The sequence below is a fragment of the Prionailurus bengalensis genome, chromosome D1 (assembly GCF_016509475.1).
Source record: "Prionailurus bengalensis isolate Pbe53 chromosome D1, Fcat_Pben_1.1_paternal_pri, whole genome shotgun sequence".
NCBI lineage: Eukaryota > Metazoa > Chordata > Mammalia > Carnivora > Felidae > Prionailurus > Prionailurus bengalensis.
Window position 1 is genome coordinate 4,115,943 of NC_057346.1, and position 19,911 is coordinate 4,135,853.

Genomic DNA, 19,911 nt, shown 5'->3' on the forward strand with positions numbered 1-19,911 from the left:
GGTTTTTTTTATGAGCTTTTAAAAATATTGCCTGTAGTTTTAATTCATTAAGCTTCATTAAGTAGATTGGTTTATTGCCACATTGCCTAAAAATTCAGTATTTTATAGTTTCAAAAACTTCAAAGCACTTTATAAACATTATTTTGACTCTATAGTCCTATTATTTTTTAGGATTACTTTTTTTTTTTTTTGCAAAATGTATGTACAAGTCAATTAAAATCTGTGCATTGGCTAAATTGCTATGAGTAGTTTTTGATGGAACATATTCTGCATCAATTATTGTAAGTGCATGAGAGCCTACAGCACAGCATTAAGTGACCCTTGGTGATTGGAAAGGGGACGAACTGCTAGTTTAAATGTTCTGTGCAGTTTATTTTCTGTAAGTATGGAGATTAAATTCTGTCACTGAGGGGCTTTTCTCGTTTTTTTTTCTCCCATGTGGGGAGAGGGAAAGGGCAAATTGAAGCAGGCTCCGATATGTAGGGAGCGAGCTTCAAATGCTGGTACATCACACTGAGACTGTTAACTATCCTGTTCCATGACTTAAGAGCAAAGTGTCCCTGGGGGCCCTTTGAGTGTTAAAATGTTGACCAAGAGGGGAGACCTCCAATTGGAGGGCAGCAAACTCAACACCTAGCAACGGGCCAAGTCCCTAGGACACCTTTGTGTTCTCAATAAACTTTAAGTTTTGTGTCTAGGGGGATTAAAGAGGAGGGGATGAATCCGGATTTGAAGGCAGAGTAAACTGCGGAAGCGGGAGGCACATGGGGAATTGGAGGCAAGGAGAAAATGTCTGGAGCAGGAAGTCTGGACCCAGGATTAGCCAGAGGGCGCCAGAGAGCCTCGGAAGTTCAGCCTGCCGCTGGCCTTACGTAGTCCTGTGGGACAGGGACAGCATTGGCTTTTCAAGGGTTGGGTTTCCAAGGGGGAACTCTGCTTCCACCTGGATAGTAGGCCAGAAGAGGGGCCCGGGAGCCGAGGTCATTAGTAAACCATAGCCCACCACACAGGAAACGGAAGCCAGAGAGATGATGGGAAATGGCCCTGTGCAGAATGAAGAAAGATTACCGGGATTGGAAGTGAGTGATCTGTCCAGTGTGAACATTTATGGTCTTTTCATGGTACTGTGTGGTCTCTCGGGCTTTGGACCCCTTCACTAGCTTCCCCCAAGCATTTGGGCTGAGGAGGTCAGGGAGGAGGCCTGCTCTGGGAAGCTGTGTCCTTGTGTCCAATGAAGCAGGGGTGGCCACGTACTTGGTCCTGTACATGCAGCTTCTGCTGTTGTCATTTGTGGCTTGTGGACCTCTGCTCCGTTCTCTCTTAGCTCACTTAGGGCCCGCACGTCTCTCAGCAGCCTGTGATGCATCCGAGGTCACAGGCTGTATTCTGTTGTTGTAGACTGGGGTGTCCTCCTTGAGGGACAGGCGGGTCATGTTCTCCCAGCTACAGAGGCCCCTTCTCACATGCCCCCTCCCACCCCAGGCCCCCAAACTTCCACCGCCACACTCTGTACTCCTGACACTCATCAGGGCCACTTGGGGCCATCCGGGGCGGGGGTGGCAAGAAGATGAGAACCTTAGCGTCCACCTTTATCTACCGCTTTTATTTCCAGGAACAATAAATACACACAGAATGCGTTCTTTTCTGAGATACATTTTAATAAATTAATAATGATTTTGTAGAATTGAAATGGGTTACTGCATGTTAACACGGTTCACATGGACCTGAAGCAAAACTTCTGATTTTATTTCACATAGCATACAGCAAAGCCCACATTCCACTACAAGGCAAAGGAAGAAAATTACTCGTGTGTGCCAGTCCGGTATTCCGGTAGCTTGGAGCACTACCTCCCCAAGGGGGAAGGTCTCTGTTATGCTTTAACTGGGGACACAGAGGGTTGCAGGTCTCCTAAGGAAATTTGCAGTCACTGTCTTATCTATTATTACCTTTGAAAGGAAACACAGAATTAGACATTATAATTAAAATTCACTGAGAACAAGTAATCCCTATGCACTAAAAAATTATGTGGAAAAATGACTTTGAATCTATAATTTTACTTTCAAGAACCAACTACCCACGTATTATGCAACTGTACATGTTCTCCGTAGCTGGGCAGGGCACTGTGTAACGCAGTCTGACTCTCCACAAGGCCTTCATTCTTACTTTTCTAAATACCAACAAAAACTCCTGTGGTAGAAATTATCTAACCCAATTTTCTCAGACTTTGAACATGAGAAAGATAGCAAATATTACAAAAAGAATTAACATATACATTAATAAATAACTAAAGTACAACGTGATCATGTAAAATCCTAAAATCAAAATAATTTTCTTTGTACATGAAAATAAGTTGCAAAATGTACAGTTATAAGGGACCCACTCAGTAACAATTTAATTGTAGCAAATGTATTTTGCTTCATATATTGGCTCAACAGAATGTCCATTTACTGGATGTCTTACTTATATGCAGGTACTGTGCTAATTGCCAGGTCCAGAAATGATGAATATATGTCCCTATTCCTAAGAACTTCCAACTAAATGAGGAAAACAGGCATGTAAAGAAATACTTACGCCACACCATGATACTCCGAGAACTGTACTCTTGAGTTATCCCAGCAACCTTGTTACCCTTGGAACCCACAGCATAATTTGTTGAGCCAGTAGACAGTTATGGCAGGGAATGTTGTCAAGGTTAATGGGATGAATAATGCTACCTGATTCATACATAGCGTTATCGAACAATGGCATTGTCTCATGGAAGTACCATGCTCTATCCAGTTGGGCCAACAGCATCGGTGAAGCTCCAGACTCAAACCATAGGCTGGTCCTTATTAATTTGTGAGCAGATTGTCTTCCTAGTAACCACCAAGGATGTGACTGCTCTGATTTCTAATTTTTCCATACTTTTTAAGGTCTTTATCAGAAGTGTCTTTAAGAGTCTGAAGACCCTATCTAATGACAAATGATTGAAAGACTTATTACAATTTGGCTTTAGAATTCCTTTCCTAGAAAATATGTGTTTGTGATAATGTTGATGGGTTAGGGGTGGGGGTAAAAGAAGAGAGACCCAGCAAGGCTCCAGCTCATATTTAGATGTTTAAGAACTAGAGAGCTGGTTAAGGGAATAAATAATGCCAGAATTATCAAGAGATTCGGGAATGCTGGTCAGGCTCAACCCACCAACAAGGCGAGAGCCGCCAATAGATTTTCTGAGGCAACTGTACACGAAAAAGGCTTGTAACCCCGGCCATTGTGGCAGGTTTTAAGGTGTTAATAAGCATTTGAACAAGAAGGAAAATGAGGCCTTGATTTTAGAGGAAGGGGAGACCCACTACTATTTGAAATACTTGTGGAGACAGCTCCCTAGGACCAAGGGCTGGAAGTTAGTACGGGGAGGCAACAGCATTTTGAATATCAAAGAGAACTTTCTAACAGAACTTTTCAAACATGAAGGCATTGAGCTCTTTCTTCCTGAAAGAACTGAACTAGAAATGGGAAAAAAAATCGTCAGGGTGCTTTGGAATTTAGGGGGGCTTCTCTACCAGGCCAGAAGCTGTATCAGATTGCAAGGTGACTTTCAAGTTTGAATAGGAGTCTAGGAGTTAGAAGAGTTATCTTTTGCTAAGTGTGTAAGAGTATCATCCCGTGAGCATATTCCCTATTCAGATATTAAATCTGATGAAGCATCATAGTGCCATCAAATAGAACTGACTTACAAACACATGTAGGTTTTTAAGATATAAAGATACTTTTTAAATCACATAATCTTTAACTAGAATCAGTACATTTAACTATATAGCAACATGTGCAGCAAACTCACAAATTCAGGAGAAAATTTTAGGTACTGATCTTTCAGTTTCTATTCTCTGTGAAACAAATGTGCACCATTGGTAGGCGGAAGGAAAAATCCCTATTACCAGTGCACTGTAAATGTCAGCACCGTTTACAGACTTTTTCCTGAGTAATTAAAAAAAAGGAACAAAGAGCAAATTCCCTCCCACAAGAATGCTCTTGAAATGATGGAGTTTAAAACTCAAGTCCTGTAGAAACTGAGTACGCAGGACCAGTGGAATCGAGTTACTTAGAATGCCCAGATGCTAAATAAATTGGAGGAGGAAGTCATGGGTCCTAGGTCAGAAAACTGTTGAGCCAAAATGTGTAAATAGAGCGTAGAAATCTTTGGTTGTGCACTCCTGTATAGGAGTTAATTGGGCTGACCTTGTGCCACATGCCATGTTCCACTAGTCTTCGTGTAAATATGGCTTTGTGGAGTAAAGTTGTTTCTTAGGTTGGATGGAAACCTGCTTCCCTGTAAATTCGACACTTTTCATTTCTTCAGTGCCCTCCAGAGCTGCCCACTGGAAGACGGTTTTAGTTTCAATTCTAAATATAAAAGAGTTTCCAAGTACTGGATTCGATCACACTGAAAATGAGGACTTAAAAGTAACACTACATGTTCAGCAGTATATTTAATCATTGCATTTATTGCTTCCAAATCTCACACTGTAAATAGATGCTTTTCTCCATACTTTGATTTTTTGACCGTACACCTTGAGTTAGGTACACTACACACATCCTCAGCCGCTCTTGGTATCTGGGAAAAACAGAACCGTGTTGCAGGATGTGGTCACTCTCAAATAAGTTTCTAGCCCTCAAGGGTAGCATGTAGTGAATACAGCTGTGATAGAGTCCTCTTTCCCACCCAGAACCAGAGCTGACTGTTACGGGAATGGAGTTACTTGTGATTATGCAAGTATACTTCATACTTCACAGTCTCACAGGCAACAGGTGAACAAAAGGTGGTCCACATTTTAAATCAAGTTTGCAGATCACAAGTGTCCATTGACTTTGAATTGATCTCATCTAAATGCTGAATTTAATTTTTTATATATAATAATGCCATATAATTACCTTCAGTTGTAGAAGAGGTTACAATATTAGATTTTTTTTTGCATGCGTAATCCAAGTGTAGTGGAGCAAACCAAATGATAAAGGATTTAGAAATGTTTAACAGAATTTTTCCACAAGAATGAAAGCAATTTGGATAATGAGCACAATTACTTTGTCTCTTACAATGCAACGCTGGCTGAAGGATGATAATGAAAGGACAGCGGACTTTAAAGAAAAAAAAGGGACTCAGGGAAGAGGCCATAGATAAAGGGATGTTATTTCCTCTCACCTAAGCTTACAGACAGGAAAAACAGCTCTTTCTGGGGGTACTGAGAATGAACTTGAGAGATCACTGAGACTTGCCTGTCAGAGGTCCGGAATGGAGGGTGAGGCCAGAATGACAGACATGGTTCTCGGACAGTGAAGCCAGGGATTGGCAGGGTCAGGAAGGTGTGACCAGTCCGGTCATTGACCGGGTGTGCCGTGCCTGTGGTTGGGTTCCTTGAGGATTTGGAACACAGAGAACCATTTCTCAGTACGGCAGATAGACCAAAAGAAAGCGCTGTCTCTACAGAAGACGCAAAATTAGAGTGAACAACATCAGTGATTAGTGGAGCCAAGCCCAGCACAGACCGCGATAGCACCAAGGATCAAGAACAGGAAATAAAGGAAGAGTCTGGGGTTTTGTGACTGGACAGAGTACTTTTCCCCGGTGTAAAGGGATGGCAACAAGAAGAAAATGATTAGCAAGTAAACTGCAGCAGTTGTAGAAAAAAGGCAGAAAGCCTTGTGTGTTAGGAAGTATCTTAAATGCAGAGGGAGCTAGGCTTGACAACAAGGATATTTCTAGAAACTTTACCATACATCAATGGCCAATGAGAAGACTGGTGGACATCAGGATGAGAGAATAATAAAACAAGATCAGCAAGGGATGCTATTTCCCTTTAGTTTTTCCTTTCTGGAAAGGATGAACATTTCCTAGAGTCAATAATGAAAACAATTATTTATTTTAAACATACTTTGATTATTTATATATGCTTAAATCAACAGTTCAGTCAATCCACACATAGGTCATCCACTGTGGTATGGTCTTTCTTAAATAATTGGTTTCCAAAGCCACAAATAGACCACACAAAACTGGTCATTGAATTTCCTGTTTTTCTTACACACACACACACACACACACACACACACACACGGCAGAGCCAACTTAGGGAGGAAGGAAGACCACCAATTTGACAGAATGCTTCTCAGGCAACTGTCATCTGATTAGGGATAGTCTCTGATTTTGGAATTGCAGGGTAACGTAGTCTAATATCCTGTTCTATCCTGAAAAAAACATTTGAAGCTTATACAATAAATTTATATGGCATAATAAAAGGACCTTCATTTAGGTATATTTCCACTTTAAAAACCTAATATGGTTACATCTTTTAAACTTAGGAAAGAAACATACTCCTTTTGCAACACAATCTTGTCACACCTGAGAGCAAGGATGATTGCTACTCTTTCTTTACTGGGGTTAAAGGTGCTTAAACATCTTAACGGATACGGGTTGCGAATGCAATCAATACAAAAACCTAGTGAGTTTTTTAAATTTAGAAAATAATCCACTATGAATACCTTATGAAAATAGTAAACCCACACGGTGCTTTATAGTTGGGATCTATCACCAAGGAAAACTGATACGGTACTAACTGAAGCACAGAAATTTCTTACTACAGATCAAATTTGGATATTTACAAATTTAAGAAATGCAACAAAATGATACACTTATGTAGGGATCAGATTTGCTACGTCCTCAATTATGCTGGAATGTGGCAAGGATACAGAAAATGTTTGTTAGGACTACCATCCCAGAATCCCAAAACTTCACCCAGTGGGTTACATGTAAACATAGACTGAGAGGGGGTGTAACTTACAAGTAATCATTAAATCAAGAATGTTCATTTACTGAGTTTCAGTCAGAAAATAAGTAAGATATGCCGCCACCAGAAATCGAAACCAACCAGCACAGAGGACTACCAGAACCAGCAAATTTTAAAAGCATTCCACTAATTGCCAATGGCATTATGGCATTATAACATGGTACATTATGCTCCTAATGAAGAGTTGAATCGTAAAAAATGTCAAGCCATGTTTAGCGCAAGTTTAGAAGGCTGGGAAATACACTGCATTTTAGAAAAATTTCTGACCAAAAAAAATGATGATGAAAAAAGGAAGAGGGGCTTAAACGAAGCTAAGCAGTGATCAGAAAGGACGGGAATTCAGTAACTCTTACACCTGTAGTAACAAGGTAGGCTTCTCACCTCTTTCTAACTTAATTTTCACTTCATATAATATAGTGTGCAAATAATTCACTTTCATTACCTACAGAGATTTTTTCCCCTCTAAATAGTACAAATCTGTGAACACTGATTTGTTCTTACTAGTCTTTCACGGATAAATTACTCTCAAAATCAAGACATCAATGCCTATGAGTCTTATTTACATATGAAAATACTAAGTATTCTGGATTCTCCAGGATTAAATTATATTCGATATAATTTTTTGGTAAATGTATCTTGTATTTAAGTTTCCAGCAACCGCTAAGTCATATATGCTATACATTCATAGTAATTCTCTAGCAGAAGGTACATTTTATTTTACTAAGAGGTAAAGACCTTTTTACCAGCTATTAGGCTTAACAGATTTATGGCAGGCTTCTAGAACTGGGATAGTTTTAGGATGTCTAAGCACATACGCCTCTCAGAAATGATTAGAAAACCACGGGTCTCTGTATTTATTAAACTGAATCACCTGGCAGTAAAATTCCGTTAAGGCTCGTGGCATGGGTGAGACTTCCTCCCACTCAGATCTGCCACTGTGGTAGACTTGTACTTCATCTGTGATCTCATCTGGTGCGTAATCGCCACCCAAGATATAAATTTTGTCTTCAATTCCAACTGCGCCTGCATTAAAGCCTGCACATTCAAAAGAGCCTTCACCCTTCCAGACACAAGTATCTGGACAAAAACTATAAACCTTATAGGTGGAAAGGTCACATATGTACAGTGTGCAGTTTACTGGGACAGCTTTGATTAGTGTCGCATGAAAAAACTGCCCAAACTCTGCTACGAGTTCAGACCACTGATCGGTGGTCACGTTGTATTTGAAAAAGCAATCAAGTGACGGGTTAAAGGCATCTGTAATCTCTACCTCTGACCCAAGAACATAAATGACATTTTGGCAGGTGCTCGCTTCAGGGTAGTATATGCCCCTGGGTAACGGGCTGACAGACATCCATTCTTTAGAAAGAGGGTCGTAAGACTCGACATCTAAGAGGCTTTTAATGTCCTGAGACCCTTTCGTCTTTCCACCTATGACAAATAATCTGTTGAGAGCCAGAACTGATGTATGCATGGTTCTTGGTGTCTTCATAGCTGATACCAGGAAGAAATCGTTCTTCACTGGACAGTAGCACCAGGTTTGGTCAGTCGCATCATGATAGGACTCTGCGATATGAAGCCGAACCGTTCTACAGCACGGCCCTTTGCACCCGCCCGTCAGGAATATCTTCTCTCCGTAACTAGACAGACTAGACCCTGGCAAGTCAATCAGGTGTGACTGTGGCAGCACTTTCCACGAGTCACTGTTTATATTGTAGCAAAAGGTATATTGGTCTCCACCGTTTTCCTCAGTTTTGTGAACAAATATGTATTTTTCAGTTGTGGATGGTCGAGCGTCAGGGAAGAGTCCACCAGAACCTTGCACACACTTAACAGCATCCATGATTATGTCAAAGCAGTTTGTGCTTTTGAGTAAACACTCTTCATTGAGCAGACAGTTTTGAAGGGTCTCCTCGGATAACTGATGTAATCTAACTTTTTTAATCAAGTAAGGCAGATGCTTTTGCCTTGATTCTAAGTTGTGTTTGGTCCAGCTAAGGACCACTTTCAGTACAGTCTCTTCTTCAGGGACATTCAGTTCATCGGATTCCAGACATTTCTGCAGTACTCCAAAGTTCATCTCTAGGAAATCACTGGATTTAAACAGTAAGGAAAAGTGGTGCTGTACAAAGTACAGCGCGTGGTCAAACAAGCGGGGAGAGCCGTAGCTGTCTGACAACGATAATAACTGTAAACAATTGACAAGGTTAATACTCTTTATTAAGAAGTCACTGCAAGCTTTGGCTAGGAAGGAAACTTGAAGAAATGATGACAACTGGAAGAACATTTCCACGTTATCATCCGTTATCTTGGTTTTCCCAGTGTAGGCATAGTCAAGAAACGCTTTTACTGCTTTGGAGGACAGATTAGTGATGGTGACGCTCCCACCGTCTCGCTCTTTCATGTTCACTTCAAACATGGCCCTGCAGAAAGAAAGAGAACACAGGAGAAAAGGAAAACAGGAGTATGTGATTCCGTGGTACTTTTCAAGGTTACCTTAAAGACGTGTCCTTTACCCTCAGGTTGATAGAATGTTTCACAAATCTCAGGTTTATAGTTATGCAATGTATTTTTAAACCATCTTAATAAATTATTTGAATATCTAGAACAGTTACATACCATATCATTTATCTTTAAAACCCACGGACCACGTAGCTACCACACTGCAGAATACGTACATTATAGCTGCGGTACAGCATTTACTCCAAAGAAGGCTATATATAAAAAGATTCATATTTTGTAAGCCAATTTCAATGCTCTTAAATATCTTTCATAAAATTAGGGTAAGGTCTCTCTGATGGCTGAATTTCTCTTTTTATGAGTTAATTAGTATCAGCTCTGCAGGTGATAAGTACAGATATTTAAAATAGATAGTGCTTCTGGGTTTAGGATTTAAAAGTGTCTTTCAAATGAATTTTCAGTTTGGCAGCAGTGACACACGTGGAAGATGGGATACAGTGAGGTATCAGATGTCTCTAATGAGTCTGCCTGCGTGGAAAATCCACAAAACATCTCTAAAGAGACACGTTTTATACAGCACTTTAGGGAGAAAAGAGAATGTGATGTCATAAAGCTAAATGCCAAACCAAAAGGCTCAAAGTAAGTTTGTGAAGAAATAACCACTGAGAGATGGGGGGAGGGTCCTCAGATTTGAATAATCAGACCAGCCCAAGAGTTCTTCTGAGTTGTAATTTTTCCCCACCTGGCAGAGGTGATAGACTCTGAGGAAGTGGGAACTTTAGGGACTCAGTTTAAGCTAAAATATAAATTATGTGGAAATGGTTGGGCAGGAGACTACGACGTATGTATTTTACTATTGGTTTTGGTAAGACCAATCTTGCCACCCATTCCTATGTTAGTTAACATCATATCCAGAATCGTTCACTTTTACACAGACTCGCTATGGCGGTTGTTGGTAGCACAGTGAGTGGAGGTTGAGATTCAAGAGAAAGAACTACGACAGAGAAGCAAGGACTTCCAGTAGTTGGACATTCAGTAGGAGTGGAGATTGACTGGTTTGGGTTCTGGTATAATACTCCTTTGTGTCTGCACTGAATTGTCCAGGATACCTCCGTGAGCAGTGCTCCTCGGTGCTCACGTACTCTGGGGGGAATACAATTTAGTTTTTTGGGTTTTTTTTAATGTTTATTTATTTTGAGAGAGAAAGAAAGCACAAGCAGGCTCCGCGCTGTCAGCCAAAGCCCGATGCGGGGCTTGAGCTCATGAGCTGTGCGATCATGACCTGAGCCAAAACCAAGAGCCAGACACTTAACTGACTGAGCCCCCCAGGTGCCCCTAAGCCAAATTATTTTTTAGAGTCCACTCTAGAGGGTAATGAAAGCTGTTTAAGAAGCACTAGTATTATCCAAATGAAAAATCTGAGGAGACTTCCAAATATGGAACACCCCTTAGGAAAAGGAAGGACAACGAAACACCTTCCCACTGGACTGTTCTAATACACAAAAAAATACGGTTACAAAAACTATACACATTATACACTATTTCAATAACGTAGATCAAGTCAGAAATGTTAAACTGTGATGATAATTACATTGACTTATGAGGACACGGATAGGGTAATAGTGAGAGCCTGGCCTCTAGAATCTGGCTGCCTGGGTGGGTATCGGGCCTATGTCACTAATTAGCTGTGTGACCTCGGTTGGGGGGGGGGGGCACTTCTTAACTGTGCTGCAAATTCTTCATCTGAAAATGGGTACACATATATCTACTTTGTTGAGTTGAGGAGGAATGAGTTAATCAATGCAAAGTATTAGCTATTATTATCATTTTTAGAAAATATTTCCTATCAGATCCTGTGTATTTTTATCACCAGCTTCCACATTTTCTTTGAGAAGACATATGTAAGATCATCTTTCCATACTTCATCAGCTTGAAAGTTTCCAGTTAACATCGATCTTGAATTTACCATAATCATAAAGTGGCTATACAGTATGTGTGATTCTTTTTCAGTCTTCTCTCCATGACTTTACATCTCATTCAAAAACTTTAATTTTCCAATTATAAAGTACATTTATCATGCATTATGCACTTTCCTGCTATTTCATATTTTTCCTCCCAATATCCAGTAAATTTGATCATAACACAAATATTATTATGAATTAGTGGCCTTATCATATAAGGATGTAAATTATAGAATTTCAGTCTAAATTTAATAGTTTTATATGAACTTTGGTAAACTCACAGTAAATTTAGTATTCCTTTAGTAAAATGCTATATATAATAAATATAATACTATATATAATATATCTAATCTAGGTCATTATAAAACTGCCATTTGTGTTACTTCAAAGCAGGGAGAAAAATTTTAAAATATATTGTTCTGTTTTCACAGCAGTTTTTTTTTTTTTTTTTTTTAAGTAGATCCATAAAAGCTAGGATTACCTGAAAATATTGTGGCCAAAAATTAGGTGCAGATACATTTAATTAATAAATAATTTCTGGGGCACCTGGGTGGCTTAGTCGGTTGAGCGTCCGACCTTGGCTCAGGTCATGATCTCAAGGTTCGTGGGTTCAAGCCCCGTGTAGGGCTCTGTGCTGACAGCTCAGAGCCTGGAGCCTGCTTCGTTCTGTGTCTCCCTCTCTCTCTGCCCCTAACCCACTCACATTCTGTCTCTGTCTCTCAAAAATAAATAAACATTAAAAAAAATTATTTCTCCATGAAGAGTAGAGGACTTCCAATTGAAATGCTTACATAGACTTACTTTGTTAACAAGAAAACACTGTAGGGAAATCAACTTGTGTGTTTACCAGAATTTTTCCATTTTTGCTAGGTTTGGAAACAGTAATAATAATAATAATAATAATAATAATAATAGGTTGACTATAGTGGGCACTGTCCTAATCATTACATATACATTATTTAAGTCTCATCATGACTCTGTGAATTAGATTCTGTTTTTGTGGTCTTAATTTTTACAAATCAGGAACCTGAAGCCTGAAGAGATTAAGTCACTTGCCTAAGGTCATGTCTGGTAAGTGGCAGAGCCAGGATTTAGATTGAGGGCATGTGTATTAAGAGGCCAAGTACTTAATCCCTATACCATCACTTCCTGTCACAATGAGGTGGCAGGATGGGGAGGGAGCAGAATGGAGCTACCAGGAAGAAGACCCGTGGAATACAAGAGAGCTGGGACACTGGTGGCACCAGGGTGTGGCAGAACATAGGGACAGCGAGGGCTCCAGTGGGACTGGGAGAACAGCTGAGGTTACAGGGTCAGAAGCAGACTCCAGTTAGGCCAGAGGCGCTTCCCCAGTGACCCAGGTGCGGCCCTGGGCCACTGCTCCCACCTCCGGCAGGGGACCCCCCAGGGGCAGGGGAGTATCAGTACTAAACTTTTAGAGGATTCGCTCCAGAGCAGTAACGGTGAGGTCTAATCAGATGCTGGCAGTAAAACAGGAGTTAAAGTAAGGATTAGTGTATTTACATCTTAAATCTTACTATGTTTTTACCAATTTTATTTACTAGAGATTTAAGGCCTGCTTACTTTGAATACAAATTACTTCCAAAACCGAATATAATGCAAATACCACAACCGGGATGAAGTTTATGGCAGTATGACTGGAGGGCTGGAGGCCAGGATGTCACCAAGAGAGGTCTGTGTGTGACCAAGAGGCCTCGCGGGATGGTATGACCGTGAAACAGCTGCGACCGTAGCAAGGTCATGCATCCAACACTTACCCTTGCAGACTCCACAACCACTGTCACCACAGTGGAATCGTACAGGCTCATGACTAGGACATTCTATTCAGAACCAAATTCTATTCAGAAGGTTGCCTAGAATCAGAAAAGTTGGGTATTCTCCAGAAATGCTTCTGGAGGTAATTTTCCCCTTTGTCAAACAAAGAGAGGAGAAACTTTGAAATATCTGTATGAGCACCCCTCTCCCTGGAACAATCCTTGGATATAGTACATGACTGAAATCCGTTTTCCTCTCAGCCTCTTTGTTTTCTTTGAACTATACTTCCATATTTTATCCATCCTTTCCTCTTTTTCTAAATGGCACAGTGCAAGAATTCCCCCAAATAAAATGGACTCTGGATCAAAACAAGTTTCTTTTTTTTTTTTTCCCCCAGAACATTTCAAAGAACCAGTGTCCAATACAACTTTGGGAAATGCTGATCTGGGAAGACCTGAGTTTTTAAAAAAGGTAGTCTTAAATTTTGATATTCAAAAATCATTAGTTAATCTAGGTTATAATTAGCTTTTTTTTTAAGAATTAAAAATTACCACTGCATGCTCCTGTAGGGGAGAAATTCAGCAGTTATGACAAATAAGTGTAATAACACAAAATCTGAGTCACAGACAAGGTACAGTACCTGAAAAAGTCACTGCATGCTGCTAAGACACAACGATGACATGGGATTGTTTCATCTTTCATGATTATTTTGAAATCATAAAAGACATTTTGTTCTCTAAAATTCTGTAGTACACTTAAGATTTTCTGTCCATGATCTTCAGACACAAGGAAGTTGTTTTTCTTCTCAGATGGAAGTCCATTACATGAGTTTCGTTGGTTGAGATGATATGAATTATCCATAGCCAATTCCAATTGTTCTTAGAACTGGAAAGAAAAACAATCACTGATGTAGTAGAGTCCTGACGAAATTTCGGATCCAAAATTTGTTTAATGTCAATTACACAAAAATTCTAAGATCATAATAAACCTTGATCTAAACATTTGTTTTCATGAATTTCTTTTGAACTTTTATAAATATTGAGTTCACTAGAAAATAAAAGACTATATTAAATTGAGGCATAAAGTTCAAGCCATACAATTGTGTCAAATAGCACCATTTATAATTTATATATATAGCTCATATAGGATCTCCCCACATGACTAGTCTTGTTACACATAAGAGGTATTATTTTATAGTAGCCATCACATGGGTATATACCCAACACATCCCTCTGCCCTCCCATCCCTTTTCTTCTGGTAGCATAGCTGATGTTAAAGTATCGATCTTGAAGCATAGCCTTCTGGGGTTCAACTTTCAAGACAAAAATAATTGAAAAAGATCAGTGTTACACTGTGTTAACTAGTTAGGGCCTTTAGAAAGGAACAAAAAGGCAAGCATTGATACATGTTGGCCTGTTTGGATACCTTTTCTTTTTGTTGTCTGATTGCTATGACTAGGACTTCCAGCACTATGTTGAATCCAAGCGGTGAGAGGGAACAACCTTGTCCTGTTCCTGACCTCAGAGGAAAAGCTCTTAGTTTTTCCCCATTGAGGATGATGTCAGTCAGCTGTGAGGTTTTCATAGATGGGTTTTATGTTGAGGTATGTTCCCTCTAACCCTATTTTGTTGAGGGTTTTTTATCAAGAATGGATGTTGAACTTCATCAAATGCTTTTTCTCCTTCTACTAAAATGATCCAATGGTTCTAGTGCTTTCTTTTATTAATGTGGTGGATCATGTTGATTGATTTGTGAATATTGAACCACCCCAGCAGCCCAGGAATAAATCCCACTTGACTGTGGTGAATGATTCGTTTCAATGTATTGTTGGATTCCAGTCGCTAGTATTTTACTGAGAATTTTTGCATCCATGTTCATCAGGGATATTGGCCTGTAGTTCCCCTTTTTAGTGGAATCTTTATCTGGTTTTGGTATCAGGGTGATGGTGGCCTAAAAAAATGAATTTGGAAGTTTTCTTTCCATTATATTTTTTGGGAAAGTTTAAGAATATTAACTCCTCTTTAAATGTTCGGTAGAATTCACCTGTGAAGTCATCTGGTCCCGGACTTTTGTTTGTTGAGAGGTTTGTGATTTTGGACTCAATTTCCTTGCTGGTTATTGGCCTTTCAAATTTTCTCTTTCCTCCTGTTTCAGTTTTGGTAGTTTCTATGTTTCTAGGTATTTACCCATTTCTTCTACATTGTCTAATTTGTTGGCTTACTGCTTTTTAGAATATTCTCTTATGATTGTATTTCCACGGTGTTGGTTGTTATTTTTCCTTCATCATTTGTCATTTTATTTAGTTCTTTCTCTCTCTCTCTCTCTCTCTCTTTTTTTTTAACCAAGTTGGCCTATTTGAAAGCAGGACAGAAAACAGTATAACTTCACTAAAAAAGGCCTTTTAAACATGCGATCAGAAATCTAAGACAGTTGAAGGCCAGACAACCGTGACTTTGCCAAACTGCAGATTCAATTCTATGCAAACAAGTTTACCCACCAAAAAGCAAGGAAGTGGGAAACAGGTTCTCTACCCGTTCAGAGAAACTTGTCTAGTAGCAAACTAGAAATGATCCCTGAGTCTTCAGAAAGGAAAAGAAGCCTGAGAACTAGGGAGCCAAAGAAATAGGGAACATTGATTCCCTTAGTATGTTTTTATCCCAGTTATCTAGTGCTTTGCAAATCATCCTAAACTTAGTGGCTTAAGACAACAGTTTATTGTATCTCATGGTTCTGTGGGTTTCGCTGGAGCTTCTTGCTCTGGGACTTTCATATACTTAGAGTCAGATGGGAGCTCTGGCTGAGGTCATCTGAAGGCCTGACTGGGCTACAGGTCCAACATGCTTCCTTCCTTCCCATTCTGGATGCTTCAAACGGGATGGCTAGAACTGACGGTGTCTATGTGCACTCTGTCCATGTGGCCAGCCTATACTCCCTCATAGCATGGCAGTGTCACGGTGGCTGGGTTCTCCCAGAGAAAGCGTTTCAGGCCCGGGTGGGAGCTATATACCCAGTGGTCCTACAACATCAATTAAAGCTCTAGGACTGAGCCATCTACTGCTCTCTTGTCCAATATAGTAACCATGAGCCATGTATCACTATTTAAATGTAAATTACCTAAAATTAAATTAAATTAAATTAAAAATGTAGTTGCTGCAGCCATATTTTAAGTAATCAGTAGCCATATGTAGTGATGGTTAGTTTTATGTGTCAACACAACTGGGCCATGGGGTGTCCAGATATGTGGCTAAGTAGTGTTTGTGGGTGTGTCCGTGGGGGTGTTCGTCTGGAGGAGATTAACATTTGAATTGGGAGAGTAAGTAAAGCAGGCTGCCCTGCCCTCCCCCACCACCCCGTAATGTGAATGGGACTCATCCAGTCCATCCCAGAATAGAACAAAAGGCCAAGAAGGAATTCTGTCTGTCTGCCTGGATGTCAAGGAGTTGGAGCTTCAGGCTTCCTGTCTGAACTGAGTCATGGATGGTAATGGTGCTGTCGACTCTCCTGTGCCTCCAGCTTGCGGGCCGCAGATCTTGGGATTTCTCACACTCAATGATCATGGAAACCAACTTATAGCAGATCTGTCCGTCTATGTCTCCACCTGGTTTCCCTCGAGAACTCCACCAACACTTGTGGCTGTTCTGTTGTACAGCAGAAATGCACAATATTTTCCTTATCACGGAAGTTCAGTTGGATGGCTTCTGTAGTATATGAAGGAAGAACAGTGTGTGCACATGCATGAGAGAGCATGTGCGTGTACAAGTCGGGGAGTAATAGGATGGAATTGGCAGTATTATTGGAGAAGTAAGTTACCTGCAGTAATTCAGTGAGCAGTGTTCTAAAGTAGTTGTAAGTAGGGAGACATAATAAGTGTGGGTGTCAGGAAGGGAGAGAGATAATTAGAGGTTTGGGGTCAGTTCTGAAGAAAAGGCAGGCAGAAAACAGTTGTATTGGTCAGAGGTCTCTAGAGAAACAGAGTCAGTGAACCTACAGGTTACAAGCCTGTTGGTTTTGTGTAGACACACATGCACACACATGCTGGTACTTGTGTGTCTATAAAAAATAAGGACTTGGCTCACAAAATTATAGAGGTCCCAGAACCTGTGGTTGGCACGCTGGAGACCCAGGGCAGCTGGTGGTGTAAGCTCCAGTCTGAAAGCTGGGCAGCCTGGAGAGCTGGGAACAGCCGACTTTTTCAGTTTGAGTCCAAAGGCAGCAATGGTTGTCTCAACTCAGCACTCGGGTAAGGTTTGTCTTACTCAGCAATTTTGTCCTATCCAGGTCTTCTACTGATTGGATGAGGCCCACCCTCATGAGGAAGGACAACCTGCTTCTCCCAGTCTGTCTGTCCAAGTGTTAACTTCATCTGGAAGCTCACTCAACAGAAACACCCACAATAATATCTGACCAAATGTTTGGGCACCCTATGGCCCCGTTAAGTTGATATAGTAATTAATCATCACAACACTACAAATCTTAACAATGTTAACAATATCTGACCATAGATGGAAAAGAACATATAACCCAAGTTAGAGTGGGGTGCACAGAGAATTGTGTAGGGCTGCCACCCCAGGAGTAATTCTTCACCTCGCAAGGCATGCCTCTTAAGCCACTTGTAAAACTCTGTTATTAAAATTATGGATATTTTTTCGTCCTTTTCTAAGAACTATAAAGTCATCCATTTTCCCAGGGCTGCGATATAATGTGAGCAGTAGGATGAACAGGCTTCAGAATTGGAGAGATGAGCTCCGTGCTGCTTCAGCACTTGACTTGTGAAATATCTGAGGCCAGGAACTTCTGGTCTTTGATTCTCATTTTTTCCTTCTGTAAAATAGGGACAAACTGTACCTGTCAGTCGTTGTACTGTTGAGAAGAGTGAAGATAATACATACTTGAGCATTTAGTATGTGCTAGATAAGTGGAATTTGGTACTTACTTTCTACCAAAAATTTAACACAACAGCCAAGGAAATCATTTAATTGACATTAACCAGGAGGTTTACATTCCTCACGTGGTGGGGAGAAGAGTGAGAGAGGCAGCTTTCTAGTAATTGCTAAGCTGAAGAGAAGAGTTGAACACAAGTGCTGTCACTGTAAGAGTTTCTCTGAAGTGCCAGATCAGTGGACAGAAGACATAGCCCTGCTTGAGACTTGAGCCAGCCTCTCCTACTGCCTCCGTGACACTGGAGGGAGAGGCCAGGAGTGCGTCCACTACATAAAAGAGTACACAGGGCAGAGAAGCAGGCATGATCTATATAAGAGAGACAGATGTGACTTAATGCTGTGCAAAGGGTCAAAGCATCTTCTCAGCCACACAGTGAGACCAAGGTGTATCTCCCGGTCTGTTTCTCACGTCTAGCAGTGGGCTGGTGCATCAGTGATCTGTAACAGCAATGCAGGGTCTCTGCTCGTCCTGCCTCAGAGAACCACAGAATTGGTTGGGAGATGCAGTCCGCATCGCCTAGACACCCCCTGGAACTGCTCTCAATTCTCATCCATTTAAAGGTATGTATTTAAATCTCTCTGACAGAGGAAGTTAGATGCTGAAGATTGAAATACACACTCATCTCCTATAATCTTAGATTCTTCTTGGGTTGTAAAAGTTCTTTCAAAGTTTAGGATGATAGGTGTTGACAAAGCTGTGTGATCCACATGGGATAATGTAAAGCAGAGATTGCTACCCTGACCTTCAAGCCGTCTAGTGAGGGGGAGACGGAGGGAAGGAGGTGGGTAGATACTGAACACAACACTTTCATTCTGCATGTGATTACGTACATGTGCGTGTGTATCTATATATACAATTAACTTTAAAAAATATTTTTAGGGGCATTAAAAAATACATCTATTTTCCAATTCTTTAATGTGGCCATGATTACCACTGGAAACTACCAAAGTTTAAGTAATATGCTGATTCCCCCCGTCCCCCCCCCCCCCCCCCCCGCCCAAGCTCTGTTCGTTATATGTTTCCATTGAGATGAAGAGCATCTCTACTGCCCAAGCCAGACACTCAGAAATCCTCCTCCACCAACCATATCTATTTTAAAACCACCACCTTTTCTCCACCCCGCTGCCGTTCTTCAGGATGAATCTCTCACTGTTCTCACTTGAACTGCTGCAGTGGCTACACTCGGATCTTGCCTCCTCTGTGCAGTTTTATTGAATATCCTCGGGGCTTCAAACCCATGTGGGCATTGGGCATATGAAGATAAATGGGTCACAGGATCCCTGCTCTTGCAGGCCTCCAGGCCAGTTGGAAAGAAAGAAGTAACAAATGTGATAAGCGTCAAAACTGACATGGGAAGAGTATCAAGGAGGCAGGAAGGACAATCTCAGACTTGCTCTCAGGGAGGAGGAGGACAAAGCAGAGGGGAGAGGATGAAGGAAGACATTCTGATGGATGTGGTACTGGAGGTGTTAAAGAAAAAACGAAAGATGGTTACCGAAGAAGGTGAGGAAGACATTTCCAAGAGAAAAAAATGGTAAGTGGAGAGATAGGGATGACAGAGTTATCACAGCCCCTTGGGAGAGACACCATGTTGAGGACCAGAGATGGGGCAGATAAAGCTGAAATAGTAAACGCCCTGGCTCACGCGGTCTGGCTACCATGCAAGGGGCCTGGGTTTCATTCTAGAGGTAATGAGGAATATTTAGAAGGACTTTAAATAGGAGAGGAATTGCACCATTGGATTTATATTTTAGAAACATCATTCTGCTAGGAATACAGCAGTGAGTAACCAAGATGTGGCTCCTGTTCTCACTGCACTTACCATCGAAGGTAGCATTCACTGGTATGAGTAATATCAATTAAAAAAAACCCAAACATTGTTTTTTTATTGGATAAGAAATTTTCGTTTTTGTTAAGCCACTGAGATGTGTCTATTACAACAAATAGGATTATTT

The 19,911-nt window shown here is 40.7% G+C and overlaps 1 protein-coding gene across 1 annotated transcript in view; it reads right to left on the reverse strand.

Moving 5' to 3' along the window:
- Positions 1-1,637: 1,637 nt before the first annotated feature.
- Positions 1,638-19,911, reverse strand: part of KBTBD3 (kelch repeat and BTB domain containing 3) — a 39,461-nt gene continuing 21,187 nt past the window's right edge. The window contains exons 2-3 of the mRNA XM_043579221.1: positions 13,656-13,900; positions 1,638-9,241 (exon numbers count right to left, since the gene is read on the reverse strand). Of these exons, the coding sequence (XP_043435156.1) occupies positions 7,639-9,241; positions 13,656-13,876 (1,824 nt within the window). The 5' untranslated portion in view covers positions 13,877-13,900 and the 3' untranslated portion in view covers positions 1,638-7,638. The remainder of the gene's footprint in view (positions 9,242-13,655; positions 13,901-19,911) is intronic.